At 49.1% G+C, this 15,278-nt stretch overlaps 1 protein-coding gene across 1 annotated transcript in view; it reads right to left on the bottom strand.

Annotated features, from left to right (window-relative positions):
- The window catches only part of LOC118572352 (SV2 related protein), a 66,904-nt gene that overhangs the window by 27,067 nt on the left and 24,559 nt on the right, over positions 1-15,278 (bottom strand). The window contains exons 2-6 of the mRNA XM_036171920.1: positions 13,785-13,945; positions 11,433-11,518; positions 9,595-9,693; positions 8,011-8,082; positions 2,415-2,539 (exon numbers count right to left, since the gene is read on the bottom strand). Coding sequence (XP_036027813.1) covers positions 2,415-2,539; positions 8,011-8,082; positions 9,595-9,693; positions 11,433-11,518; positions 13,785-13,945 — 543 coding nt within the window. The remainder of the gene's footprint in view (positions 1-2,414; positions 2,540-8,010; positions 8,083-9,594; positions 9,694-11,432; positions 11,519-13,784; positions 13,946-15,278) is intronic.

Here is a 15,278-nt window from a genome sequence, read left to right as displayed (position 1 = left end):
AACCACATGGTGGCTCACAACCATCTGTAATGAGATCTGGTGCCCTCTTCTGTATACATAATAAATAAATAAATCTTAAAAAAAAAATAGAATGAAGTGTGCACCGGGCGGTGGTGGCACACACCTTTAATCCCAGCACTTGGGAGACAGAGGCAGGTGGATCTCTGTAAGCTCGAGGGCAGCCTGGTCTACAGAGCGAGTTCCAGGATAGCCAGGGGTATACAGACTAACCCTGTCTCAAAAAACAACACACAAAAATGAAGCATGCAGCACGTGCTTTTAAAACCAGCAGCCATTAGATGGCCGCATTCCCATTAGAAAGAATAGTTGGTTCTAGAAGTCAAAGGGTTAATGTAGGAGTGGTCTTTGTTGGAGTCATAGAGTCTATAGGGTAGATTTGTGTGACCTTGACCTCAGCATCTTCCAGAGTCTTGGCTCTTATGGAGAGAAAGCTTTCATACCAATACAGTTCAAGAATCCCATATGACAGTTTTTGTTGTTCTTATTGGGTTTTTTGTTGTTCTTATTGGTTTTTTTGTTGTTGTTTGTTTTGAGACAGGATCTCATTCTTTAGCCCTGGCAAGCCTAGAACTTATTATATAGACCAGGCTGGGCTCAAACTCATAGAGATCTGTCTGCCTCTGCTTCCTAAGTGTTGGCATCAAGGCATGTGTCACCACAAGACGGTAAGCAACAGCTGCCGCCTGGTAACATTGGGCTACACATTTTGTTTTGTTTTGTTTTTTTGAGACAGGATTTCTCCATGCAGTTTTGGTGCCTGTCCTGGATATCGCTCTGTAGACCAGGCTGGCCTCGAACTCACAGAGATCCACCTGGCTGTGCCTCCCAAGTGCTCGGTGGGCTCCATATTTTAAGAGAGGAAGAAGCAAACACAGGGGCCACTATTTGCCAGTGAGAGAAACTGACCCCAACAGCTGGGAGGGGAGCCTGTGGGGACATCATAATGTCATTGGGTCACCCAGGTGGTGCCATGGATGTCTCTCAGTGTTCCCCATTGAAGCATATGCACAAGCACTATTGTTGGGGTCCACAGAGGTTTCCTAGTAAGAGCCGAGCTTGCTTTACACAGCAGCGCTGCATAAGAGGATAACTGGACCACGGGCCTGGGTACCAGGTGTTTGGAAGGGTCTGCACTTGGCTGTATCTAGCGGGGGGGGGGGGTCTTTTGCCTCACCCCTCGGCATTGTTATAAAAAGTCCTTTTGCATAAAGTCTGGGCTGGTGGATAAGGATCCAGGCCCTCCCGAGGCTGTCCTCTGTTTCTGTCTTTCCTCTCATCCTCTAGGTATCTTTCTAGCTAATTTTTCTCACTTCTCCCTACACAAGAGTTCCCTGGGTCATAAAAGTGCGGGCTGGTCTGCCACACACTCTAGCGTTGGGCTGTAAAGGGGAGGGTGGCCAGGGATGGAACCCCCCCTGATGGAGCAGCTACATCAGCAATCGCTCATGCTGCAGGAGAGGGCATTTTAGACTGGGCGGCAGAGGAGGCAGGGAATTGGCACCTGAGGCAGTCTTGAGACCAGCAGCAATAGCAGGGCCTGTGGTCTATCCCTCCAGCTGTCCTTGGGAAAGTCTGCAGGGAGAGGCTGGCCAAGTCCTAGAGGGACTCTTCTCTGGTGGGCACAGTCACACCAGGATGCATGGCCCTCAGGGAAGTAAATGCATGGGGCAGACTGCAGTGGGTAGTGCATTGTGCCACTAGATTAGTTCAGGCCCAGCGATTGAACCAGGGGCTCGCTCCGCCGGCACCAGCCAGGAGCATTGCCTGCAAGAGTTCACAGCTGGACCCCGTACAGACTTGCCTTGACCCAAGGGGTGTAGTGGATTGTTCTGAGTCTCAGTGATCCTCCACTGAAAAAATGGAGCTTATGTGACCTGTCAGCACACATACCCCTGTTAGCAGCCATGACATGTGGAACACAGCATCAAAGTTGGGTCTGTTTTGTTAGGATTTGGCTTGTAGGGCCTTTGGATGCTGTGCAGACGCTGTTCTTAGCTGGAGGATGCTGATGTTAATGCCGCCAGTCCTACAGTGACTCCAGGTTCTAGAAGCTCTGCAAAGCCATCCCCTTAAAGTCCAAGGCAATGAAGGCACACAGCCATCCCCCTTATCTCCAGGGCACCAGAACCTAAACCCGGGACTGTTCAACTCCCTCCTATGAAGTGATGTAATATTCGATAGATGTATTCACACCCTTGTAAGCTATGGCTACTGCCAGCACAGACCATAGTACAAATGCTACCAATGGCCAACTGTTGTACCTTCTTTAGTGAATAATAATAAAGGAGGAGTCTCCACCTGTTCACTTCTTCCCTGAGTATTTTTAAATCCAAGGTGGCTGAACCTGTGCCTACAGAAGGTGGTTGTTAGGGCAGAGCTGGGTATTTACTTACGACTGGGGCACCCCTCCAATCCCAAAGCCCACCAGGCCTCGGAGCACCAGGATCCAACTATACACAGGTGCAAAAGCACTGAGGACGCCGTAGTACAGGGTCCAGAGCACGCTGATCTTCAGCCCCTGTGGAGAAGGAGACAGGAGTCACAAGAGCCTTGGGCACATCCAGGTGGCATGCGTCTATGAACATATAAAGCTACCAATCAGCCAGGCGGTGGTGGTGCATGCCTTTAATCCCAGCACTCAGGAGGCAGAGCCAGGCGGATCCCAGCCTGGTCTACAAAGTGAGATCCAGGACAGGCATCAAAACTACACAAAGAAACTCTGTCTCAGGATTAGAAAACAACAACAAATAAATAAATGAATGAATGAATGAATGAATGAATGAATGAATGAATAAACAAGAAAAACAAAACAAAAAAGCTATACCAATCAAGGATGGATGTGGCCTGGCTACAGCACCTGCCCTGGGCTTCATTTTTTTAATTAAAAAGTTATCAATTAGGGGGCTGGAGGGATGGCTCCACTGTTAAGAGTGCTGGATGCTCTTCTGGGAGACCTGAGTTTGATTCTTAGCATCCACATGGTGGCTTAACTGTCTGTAACTACAGTTCCAGGTGATCCGATACCCTCTCTGGCTTCCCTGGGCACAGCAGGCACATGGCACACAGCCATACACAAAGGCAAAACACCCAAACAAATAAAATAAAATAAAATCAACAAAATCTCAAAGGATTTTAAGTTATCAGTAGTCTCACTTTACAAGCAGCTCGCACAGGCAGGGGGATGCTCTGTGTGCTGTCAAGCAGACTGGGCCATCCTGGTTATCCACTGATCACCATTCAGTGCCAGTCAGGGTCCAGAGGGTCAGGCATGAGGCACACAGATGGCTCTGTGTCTCACACCATCCCCAATATCCTGATTACAGCAGAAAAATGCTTATGATTTTCTGGAGATGTTCGCTCTTCTTCTTATTTATTTATTTGTTTGTTTGTTTGTTTGTTTTTATGTATGTATGTATGTATGTATGTATGTATGTATGTATGTTTTTCAAGACAGGGTTTCTCTGTGTAGCTTTGCGCCTTTCCTGGAACTCACTCTGTAGACCAGGCTGGCCTCGAACTCACAGAGATCCACCTGGCTCTGCCTCCTGAGTGCTGGGATTAAAGGTGTGCGCCACCACCGCCCGGCTTATTTTTTGTTTTTTTAATTTTTATTTTTGGTTTTTCGAGACAGGGTTTCTCTGTGTAGTTTTGGTGCCTGTCCTGGATCTCACTCTGTAGACCAGGCTGGCCTCGAACTCACAGAGATCCACCTGCCTCTGCCTCCTGAGTGCTGGGATTAAAGGCGTGCGCCACCGCTGCCTGGAACATTCGCTCTTCTTTACCTCACAGAATAAGGGGACATAGAATGTACTTGGACCAAAACTAATCGTGGACCTTCTACAGACTGAAAACTCCCAGAGTGTGAGCCAAACAAACCTTTTATCTTTATAAACTGACTTGTCTCAGGTACTTGTTATAGCAGAGGATAGCCGACTAACAGTGTGACTCATATTGTTTATGAGCTGTAAGTAAAGGGGACATGACATTCATTGGGGTTGAGAACCAGACAGAGACATCAGGACAGGCATGGTACCAATTTAGAAAGTGTTCATTTTAATTACTCTTAGAGATGGAGAAACAAATTCAGGATAAATGTTATTTAAGGGATGCCAGATACTGATAGATATCATTCATTGGCTAATTTATTCAATGTATACATATGTTGAACAGATGCTATGTGCCTAGCATAATAACACACACACACACACACACACACACACACACACACACGCATGCACGCACGCATGCACGCACGTGAGAGCACACACACACATATAAATTATGCATCTTTTTTTCAATATGCATATCTTGAGCACCTGCTGTGTACTTAGCCATAGAACTACTGGAATATATCACCCATCCATCCACCCACCCATCCACCTATCACATGGCATGTATGTACTGAGTTTTTTGCGGCTTCCATGGCACTGAATTTCAGGAAAAGACCTGACAGCTGAGGAGTCTCTGGCATCACAGGACTCTAGTCTGCATTTGAAAACCTGCTCTTGTACTATTATGTGGGTTCACTGTAGCACACCTGCAGAAAGAAGGCTTTCTCGTCTGTTTTATGAATGATCTCGGCAGCATGGAAGTGATTTGCCCAAAATCAGCACTTGGCGGGGCCAAACCCTCAGCCAGAGCTTCTGACACCTGAGACTTTGAGCTGTGAAAGAGCCACTCCCTTCCTCTGGGCCTTCGGTAGCTCCCTTTAACCTCCAACAGACCATGAACTCCTCAGGTAGATGAGATGCAGCAGGGACAGTGAGGACTGTCTCAGTGAGAGGACTTGCCTCGCTTCATGGGTTCCTACTCAGCTTTAGCCAAAAGTCACCATGACAGATCATGGGGCCCAGTCACTAGGTAACCCAGGTTTCCGAAGAAACCATAAGCCACATTTTTTAATGTAAAATGTATCATTTTTTAAAGTAGAAGCAACTAATTGGAAACCCAATAAAACCCTGTGAGGATAAATAAAATACAGGGCAGGGTTTAGCTCAGGGTTAGCATGCACAGTTAGCATGCTGCAGGCCCTGGGATCAACCCCCAGCACTAAAATCTGGACTGCATGGGTATGTGCCCTTCTCTGGGTTACCAGTTTGCAACCTATAGCCCAGAAAGCCTGGGATGCATTCTTGGATGGCTCTGACTAGGTGACCTGATTACACCACCCACGCTCTGAACTGTAGTAATTACAACTAGAATGGTCTAACATGCCTTGGCAAACACTTATGCATACTACACATACCTCATTTTGTATTTTTGAGATAGTCTGATACAGCCCAAGGTAGCCTTGGACTCACTGTGTAGCAGGGGTGACCTTGAACTGCTTGCTGAGTCTCCTGCTCCCTCCCAAGGGCTGGGGTTACAGGCCTGTGCCACCCAGACCTGGTTTCATTTGGTGCTGACAAGGAACATGTCCTTGTGTGTATTGGGCAAGCACTCTATCCACTGAGCTGCACCCCAGCCCTACATACATTTTCTGGACCCTCTCCCTTTGTGTTTCTTTATTTTGCATGCCAGGAAACTAAGGCTCAGAGAGGTGATGCAACTTGCCTTGCTCCATGGGGGTGGGGGATGGGGTGAAGGGATGGGATGGGGGATGGGATGGGGGATAGGGTGGGGGGATAGGATGGGGACATAAGCTTCCTTGTCCTCACCTTTCTATGGCTGACATAAGCTCCCAGGCATTAGGAACTTCCATAGGAACCAAAGTGTCTCACTGAACCCTAATGCAGATGTGGGGGAGGTAGCCCCAAACAGCTTGACCACACAACTGCCATGACAGGCTTAGAGGCCCAGACACAGCTTCTGTGACAGGCTTACTGGCAGGCAACACCCGGATCCAGGAGAAGCTGGTGAGCTGACCCCACCCAGGGAGGGCCTGCATCTAAGGGGGAATACCTGACATCCAAACAGTCCCTATACCCCTAGACAAATGTCAGCCAATCAGGGTCCTGAACCCTGGAAATCCCCTCACCCCAACCTCTGCTATGATAAAAACCCTACCCTAGCCAGGTTTGGGGCTCTCTGCTCTGACCGCTGCATGGGACAGAGCCCCAGCTCTGAGCTTGAAATAAAGGCTCTTTGCTTTTACATATGAGATTTGGTCTCTTTGGTGGCCTTTTGAGGGTCCCTGCAATCTGGGCATAACAACAGATACCCATGTGGAAACCTGCCTCCTGGACCTAGACTAAGACACAGGCCCTCTGTATTGGATGCTGCTAGTAGGTTGCCTGGTGTGCCCAGGCCCCTGGAGGAGCCTGGGGGAGGCTTCTTAATTACAGCCTGCTCCTTGCTTCCTGAGTGTGCACAGAAACTCCAGCGTGGGAGGAAAAGCCATTGGGAGACGGGTCTCCTTTCTCTCTGGTCAAGGCCAGCTGCCTGTTGGGTGTGAAACTCAGCTAGCGTGGGAGCAGAGCCAGCGGAGCACGTAATGGGCAGCCCTCCACGCAGCCTCATTTATTTGGGACCGATCTCTCTGGGGAGAACTCGGGTCTACCAGCAGCCAAGGTCAGGGTGAAGGACGTGGTTTCTGGAGGCAGACACCAGTGTGTGGATGCTGGCTGCAATGAATGGGGACAAGGTTGGCATGCGGCAAGAAGAGTAGTAGACATTTATGAGATGATTTATCTGTGCCAAGACCTCGAGTGCAAGGCCCTTCACTCTTTGAAATCAACCCATGGCATGTCTGAGCCATCCCACGTCTGCATGAGAACACGAGGCTCAAGGACTCTGTATGGGGAGCAGCTGGGACCTGACCCCAAGCAGCCTGGTTCAGGCCCATGCTTTGCAGAGAGATGTTCCCTCTTTGTTTGCCAAAATGCACCAACTGGTGATGGAAAAGGGGGGCATGGAATTAACTCTGCAAGTGACAGCAATGTTGGGAAGCCTGGCACTCTCACTCCGGATCGGGTCCCTCAATGCCAATCACATGTTGTGGTGCAGGGTGCCCTGTGCACTGTGGGGGACAGGATGGGATTCCTGGCTTTTACCTATGAGATGCCATTATCACTCCTTCCCTTTGTTGGGTCAACCCAGTCTGTCCCACACATCGTCAAATGTTCCCCTCTCCTGTATTGGGAAGCAGTATTCTAGCAGGTGCAAAAATGGGGTTATATTTACAAGACTTAGTAAACATCATTACTGAAAACCCATTCATGGGGCTGGAGAGATGGCTCAGAGGTTAAGGGCACTGGATGCTTTTCCAGAGGTCCTGAGTTCAATTCCCAGCAACCACATGGTCTCTCACAACCATCTGTAATGAGATCTGGTGCCCTCTTCTGGCCTGCAGGGACACATGCAGCTGGAACACTGTATAATAAATAAATAAATAAATAGATAGATAGATAGATAGATAGATAGATAGATAGATAAATAAATAAATAAATAAATAAATAAATAAATAAATAAATAAAGAGGGAAGCGCTCATCCAAAGCCTTGGAGGTACTCAGTGGGACTCCAGCCGCCTGTCTCCTCCCTCCTGTTTGTAAAGCCCTTTCACATCATTGACATAGACCCTGACCTAAGTCCAGCACAAACGGCGTTTTGTTTCACTCGAGACTGGGTCTCTCTATGTAGCCCAGACTGACCTCAGATTCATCAAAATCCTCTTGCCAGGGCCTTCTGAAATGCTGGGATTACAGATGTTCACCCCCATGCCCACCACAAACATTTAAACTAAGCAGTGATCCCACCAGGCAGTGGATATGGAAGGCAGGCCGGGGAAGGCTTCTGCCTTGGCAGACTGAGACAGGGCCTGCTCCTCTAGGACAATAAAGCTGATGCCATCTACCATCCTTCGTCTGCCCGGGCCTCAGGTAAGGGACACACGTTGGCACCGAGAACATCCCCTGGCCTCTCAGATGCTCCTTCTTCAGCTCAGGAGAGTGCACAGACACATCCCACCCTGCTAGAGCATCAGACTGTGCTGTGCCGCCCCCACCGTGTCTGGACCGCAGAGCGCGAGCATTTAGAAAGGGAGACTTAACTGTTTTCCTGCCGTACTGATCCGAGATGTTTCCCCAGAGCGTGGAACTGGACATCATGCCGATGAACACCACCTGTGGGCAGACAGACGGTTTCTCTTAGCAGCAGGGAGTGACAGGGAACAGCAACTAGACACATACCACACACACACACACACACACACACACACACACACACACACACACACACACACACACACAGCGGGTAAACCTGTCACTGAGACACGGTTTCTTTTTCTTTTTGAGACAGGGTCTGTCTGTGTAGTTCAGGTGGCTTCTCAATCCTCCTGCCTCAGCCTCCTGAGAGCTAGATTACAGGTGGGTATCACCGCACCCACCTTTAGGTAGGTTCCCCAACAGTCACCTTGGGGGAGGGGTGTGCCATTGTCACCCCCATTTCTTAGATGAGGATGCAGAGACTCAGTAAAGGAAAGCCACCCGTGGGCTCCCATAGCTGTTAAGTATGTGAGTTCATGTCTCACCATGTAGACCAGGCTGCCATGTGACCAGCTGCCCCACACTCCTCCTTCATGCCTTGCCCACCAAGATGGACTGTATCTCTTCAGACCACCTGTCAAGTCAACCCTGACTCACTTAAGTTGCTTCTTGTCGGGGTTACAGTCATAGCAATGATACTAGGAGCCAAGACAGGCGTACACTGTATCCAACATGGCTCCGCCCTTTGGACATTAGGCTCTCAGGCAGTGTTAGCTGTTGTTGCTGCCCTCTCTCCTGGCCCTTATCCCCTCCTCAGAATTCCCAGAGCAAAAAGGGAGAGTTCTACCTCACCCATCTTCAGAGTTTCTCTCCAGAGAGTACACCACTCACTAAACTTGTGTTACCCGTCAGGGGCCATGTCTCTAGCCCTCACATTGCCCACCTGGGAGAGGGATGGCATTTCCTATCTTCAGTGAGGAGAGGTGAGGCTCCTAGAGTGTACATGACACATGCTGGTGGGTTCCAGATTTTCTGAGGTCCCCAAGGAGCTAAAGCCCTGGACGGGTAGAGTTGGCTGCTAGCTTGCTGGGACAGGTCACAGAGGAAGAGGGGGTGGGGTGGGGTGACTAAGAGAGCTGACATCAGTGTTTCCATAAAGGGCTAGTCAGCTTGACACAAGCTACAGTCATTTCAGAAGAGGGAACCTCAGTTGAGAAAATTCCCACACCAGATTGGCCTGTGGGCTAGCCTGTGGTATATTTTCTTTATGGATGATCCATGTGGGAGGTCCTGGCTCACTGTGGATGATCACTACCAGGTGATCCTGGGTGCTGTAGAAAGGTAAACCAGGCAAGCCATGAGGAAAAAGACGGTAGGCTGGGATTCTTTGCAGCCTCCGCGTCAGCTCCTGCCTCCAGGTTCCCTCCTTTGAGTCCCTGCCCTGACTCCCTCACGGATGCACTATGATGTGGGACTGTGAGCCGAAACAAGCCCTTTCCTCTCCGACATTGCTTTTAGGTCACGGTGCTCATCACAGCAATAAAAAGTATAGGAAGACAGCTTGGCTCTTTTCTGCACAGCCCTGGCAGCAGGAGATGGGCAACATCCCACAGGTCACCAGGGGAATCTGTGAGCGCCGGGGCTGCCTACCGAAGTCAGCAGCGCCACCTGCCAGCTGGGGAGTCGCCACTCACAATGCAGCTGAGGTGCCAGGATGCTCAGAATCATCATCTCCATGGCGTCGGCCATCTGTGGGAGGAAGGGACATCGTGAGGACCAAGTGCATCCTGCCCTGGCCTCAGAGAGTGCGGCCAACCCCTCTGCTTCCTGCTGGCACCTGGCCAGATGTCCCATGGGAAAGCGCCTAGGATTGAACCAGTGAGCTGCAACACAGGGACCCAGGTGGCAGCTGCTTGGTATGTTTCCCCACATTGTGTTTGTCTGCTTGCTTTAGAATTTTATTTTTAAATTTTGTTTTTATTTCTTTTGTATGGGTGGGTGTTTCGCCTGCATGTGTGTCTCTGTACCATGTGCATGCAGTGCCCCTGGAGACCAGGAGAGGAGGTTGGATCCCCTGGAAGTGGAGTTACAGGCAGTTGTGAGCTGCTGTGTGGGAGCTGGGAACTGTGGAAACTGAGCCTGGGTCCTGTAGATGAGCAACCAGCACTCTTAACCACTAAGCCATCTCTCTAGTCAGTTTTTAAAATGATATTTATTTGTGTGTGTGTGTGTGTGTGTGTGTGTACCATCTCACTGGCCCTTTATGTGTTGTTATTTGTTTGTTTTTGAGACAGGGTCTCATTATGCAGCCCAGACTGGCCCAAACCAGCAATCTTCCTGCCTCTGCCTCCCAAGCACTGGGATTACACCAGTGTAATGTACCCCAATGTACAGCATCATTTCCTCATATTTTTAAAAATACAGTTTCTTGGGTCAATGAGACGGCTCAGTGGGTAAAGGTGCCTGCTGCCAAGCTTGAGGCCATGAATTTGATCCCCAGGAGCCACATGGTAGAAGAAAAGAACCAACTCTGCCAGCTGTCCTCTGACCACCACATACATGTTCACCATGGAACACACATGTGCACACACACACACTAGAAAAATGTGATGAGAAATACAGGTGTTCCCCAGATGAAGTGAGGAAGCATCACGTGTCTAAAAGCGGAGCGCACATTTTCACAGAGGCAGAGAGACAGTGTGGTCTGTTTTCCTCAGCGCAATTACACCTTTGTCTTTGGTCGGTAGGTCATGTGTTGGTGAAGAGTTGTCTGCATCTTGAATGAACATAGTGTTTGAATACATTAGCATATATTAAGAAGCCCGAGATACTGAATGTCTTGACTCTACTTTATGACTAGACAGAACACTGGAAGGTTAAAAGTGGACCCACACACAGGCCATGGGAGTGTGGGGCCCAGGGAAGGTCTGTTTCTAGTTAGTGGGAGACATGGCAGAGGAATGATGGTCCATTTTGGAAAACACAGGCCTAGGTCACTTCTCACATCATCTCAGAGAAGCATCACAGCTGGATGAAAGACCCGAAGTGCTTTGGGCTGTCGCTCCATAAGGGATCCTTAGCAAGGGGTTGTGAACACCTTGAATCAAAAAGCATTCTTTATTTTACTTTCTGCAGTGCTGGGGGCGTGGAGCCCAGTGCCTTGCACACAGCTAGGCAAACACCCTGAACTATACTCCCAGCCCAGACGGCAAATGTTTCCTATGAACTCTGTTTTCCTGGGCAGGGATATGACCCAATACCATCACCTCACAGTAGCCCTGAGTTGATGCTTCCTGAGGCTGATGGCCAACCATGTCTACCTCCCTCCCAGCATGCACCTGGGCCAACACTATATGTGGGCTTTGCTGATTGGCATTCAGGCAGAAGTTATATGTGGGGAGAACGGTGCTATCCCTGTGGTCACGGTACCCAGATGAGCTTCAGGGGATCCTTGGAGTGTCCATGAGGTGCTGTGGCCAGATACTTACCCAAGCCAAGCCAGTGAGAACAGAGAGCTTCCACTGAAATCTCCCAAATCCAATAGCTTCCACCGCATCTTCCACCATGAAAGTGTCTACAAGGGGAGGAGGAGGGGGTTCAATACATCTTGTATTTGTCTAATGTGGCATCTGGGGTAGTCCCCAGACAGACTAATTAAGTGTAGCATGTGCTGTTCCAATAATTAACATCATAGCCATTATCCTTATCATCATCACCGTCATCACTACTGTGGTGGTTTGAAAGAAAATGTCCCTCAAAGACCCAGAGGGAGGGGCACTATTAGGAAGAAGTGTGGGGGCAGGCTTTGAGGTCTCCTATGCTCAAGCTATGCCTGAGTGGTACACAGTCTTCTTCTGTTGCCGATGGATCAAGATGTAGAACTCTCAGGTCCTTCTCCAGCATCATATCTGTCTGCACACCACCATGTCCCACCATGACAACAAAGGACTAAACCTCTGAACTGTAAGCTATCCCAATTGAATCTTTGTTGTAGGAATTTAGCAGAGTTGCTGTATCTGTGATAGATACTAGAATCAATAGCCGTTTTCTAGAAGTACTTTGACCTTGAAGAATCGTTGTGGAAAACAGTGATTATTTTCTGTTATTTGTTTAATTCTTCTTTCTAAAGGGACATTGCCTCTTGGATTATTGTGTACTGCAAATGGTACATAATAAAGGGCTGAAGCCATGAGGGCATGTGATGCTTTCCTTTATTTAGAGAGACATATAGATTAGGTTAGGGACCTTGGTATGAGGAAATACTTTGCCTAAAAAAACCAACTTTGTGTAACAACCAATAAATGTGCCTTTGTTCGGCTGTTGGGGGTTCAGTTCATCAGAGGCTGGTCCTTCCTGCTGCCAGGGGCCTTAAAATTTCATCTTGGAGTGACCTTCTTCTTTAATCGACCCACACAACACAGGAAACCCTGACGAATGTTTTCCTTTTCAGGAGTTGCTGTGGTCATGGTGACTCCTTACAGCAATAGAAAACCTCACTAGGACAACCACCATAGTCACCATCATCATCATTACTGCTATCACCACAACCACCAGCATCATGATTATCACCATCACCACCACAATCTTTACCGCCACCATCATCATCGCTACATCATAATCACCATCATCATCATTGTCATCGCCATAGCCATTATCACCATCATCACAATCACCACCATCATCATCATCACCATCACTACCATCATCTGCTGTGGGGTGTTCTGTATGTCAAATGTGTTGCTCTGATTAATAAATAAAATGCTGATTGGCCAGTAGCCAGGCAGGAAGTATAGGCAGGACAAGCAGAGAAGAGAATTCTGGGAAGTGGAAGGCTGAGGCAGAGAGACACTGCCAGCCGTTGCCATGACAAGCAACATGTAAGGTACCAGTAAGTCACAAGCCACGTGGCAACTTATAGATGAATAGAAATGGGTTTATTTAAGATAGAAGAAGTAGTTAACAAGAAGCCTGCCATGGCCATACAGTTTGTAAGTCTCTGTGTTTACTTGGTTGGGTCTGAGCAGCTGTGGGACTGGCAGGTAAGAGAGATTTGTCCTGACTGTGAGCCAGGCAGGAAAACTCTAACTACAATCATCACCATCACCATCACCATGATCACCATCACCATCACCATCAGCAGCATCACCATCACCATCACCACCATCACCACCATCACCACCATCACCACCATCACCATCACCACCATCACCACCACCATCACCACCACCACCACCACCACCACCACCATCACCACCATCATCATCACCACCATCACCAGCACTATCACCATCACCACCATCACCATCACCATCACCACCATCACCATCACCATCACCACCATCACCACCACCATCACCACCATCACCATCACCACCACCATCACCATCACCATCACCACCATCACCACCATCATCACCATCATCACCACCACCACCATCACCACCATCACCATCACCATCACCATCACCATCATCACCATCACCACCATCACCATCACCATCACCACCATCACCACCATCATCACCACCACCACCATCACCACCATCACCATCACCATCACCATCACCATCACCATCACCACCATCACCATCACCATCATCAGCATATCAGCCCTGTTGCTGAGCTTCTCAGTCAAGTGTGCAATGATGTACCTAGCAGGGATTGTGATGTAATCATACCTCCTGAAGTAAGCCTTGTAGTCCCAGCCTACCCCCCTCCCAAGGCCACCCTTGGGTGGTCTGTGTCTTCCCAACTGCCCCTTCACAAGAACTTTCTAAAACCACCACCTAGGCAGGCAAACAGGGTGCCGGGCTAATGCCTGAGCCGATGGGCTTTCTTACCATCCGTGGGATTGGCAAACTCCTTGGGCACAGCAGCCCCATCATCCAGCTCAACTGCTTCTAGGCCCACTCGGACCCCCTCGATCTGGACATCATGCTCTCCGGAAGCCAAATCATCCTCTGACCTTGCACTCTCTCCTGTACGGCGGAATTTCACTACCCTAGAGAAGAAAGCAAATAGATGTGATCAGGATGGCTAGAGCTCCCTCCGGATGGCCTTGCTGCACAACTTTCCCACCCAAGACAAGTAAAGAGCATTTTCTCACCATCTCGAGGGCTGGGCAGGTAGGCCTGGCATTTATGTTGAATTTGGTTGGACAGAAAATGGGGGTGGTGGTGATGTTGGGAGTTTATTGATCAGTTGGACAGTTGGATGCCGCACAGTACCGGCAGTGCACAGTACTGTTCTCATGTGCGTGACTATGCCTTTGTTCCAGGCCTGAGTTCTGTTTTGACACAGGACCGCACATTGCTTAATAGTTCTCAGAATGCGCCGTTGACCATTTCCTAGCTGTGGGGACATCATAGTGTGTGTTTACAGACAGCAACGAAGTGACCTAGCCTCATGGGCTCACTGTCACATGTCCAAGAGCAGCATCACTGAGTGGTGTGTGTGTGTGTGTGTGTGTGTGTGTGTGTGTGTGTGTGTGTGTGTGTGCAATGTAGGGCTATATGTTTGGGTCTTCAGACACATCTGTCTGTAACAGGCAATGACTGGGTCACACACCCAAGGCTCTGTTCTGGCCCCACTTGGACTTACATCAGGGCTTCTCAACCTCTCTAACGCTGCGACCCTTTCTCATGTGCGGTGACCCCCCACCCATGAAATGATTTTTGTTGCTACTTCATAAGTAGAATGTTGCTACTGTTATGAATCGTAACGTAAATATCTGAAATGCAAGGTTTCTGATATCACAGGGTGAGAACTGCTGACTTAAAGGGACCACCCAAAACTCTAAATTGGGGGATTCACATTAAAAGCCGCATTCCCAGGTCTCTTGACTGTGACAGGGACATAACACTCCATCCTGATCTCAGTCTTCTTTCTCTAGATACCTCCAGCCCCAGGGCTGTGATCTCATCTCCACACTCTGCTTCTCCTCACTCCCCATTTTGCCCATTTTCCTGGCCCTGAAGACATTTGAATTTGAGACTCCCCAGACCTCCACACTTTGCCACTGACTCCTCCAACTATATACTCCTCCCCCGTCCTTCCATCCCCCTCCCTCCGTCCCTCCCTTCCTTCTTCCCTCCCTCCCTCCTTTCCTGCCTCCCTTCTTCCATTCCCTCCCTTTTTTAAGGTAAAAATGGGGTCTCACTATACAGCCCAGACTGACCTTGAACTCTCGATCCCACCACCTCAGCCTCCAGGTACTTCATCTCCTACTCCTGGTCCAAACTAGGCTATTTCTCATCTCTCTGGGCAGAGACACAGTGTTCATGAAAGACTGTTTTCTTTACCTGAGACTCTGGATAGAATGTATAGTCTCCTTG

The sequence above is a fragment of the Onychomys torridus genome, chromosome 22 (genome assembly GCF_903995425.1).
Source record: "Onychomys torridus chromosome 22, mOncTor1.1, whole genome shotgun sequence".
NCBI lineage: Eukaryota > Metazoa > Chordata > Mammalia > Rodentia > Cricetidae > Onychomys > Onychomys torridus.
This window is presented reverse-complemented; position numbering and strand designations above follow the sequence as displayed.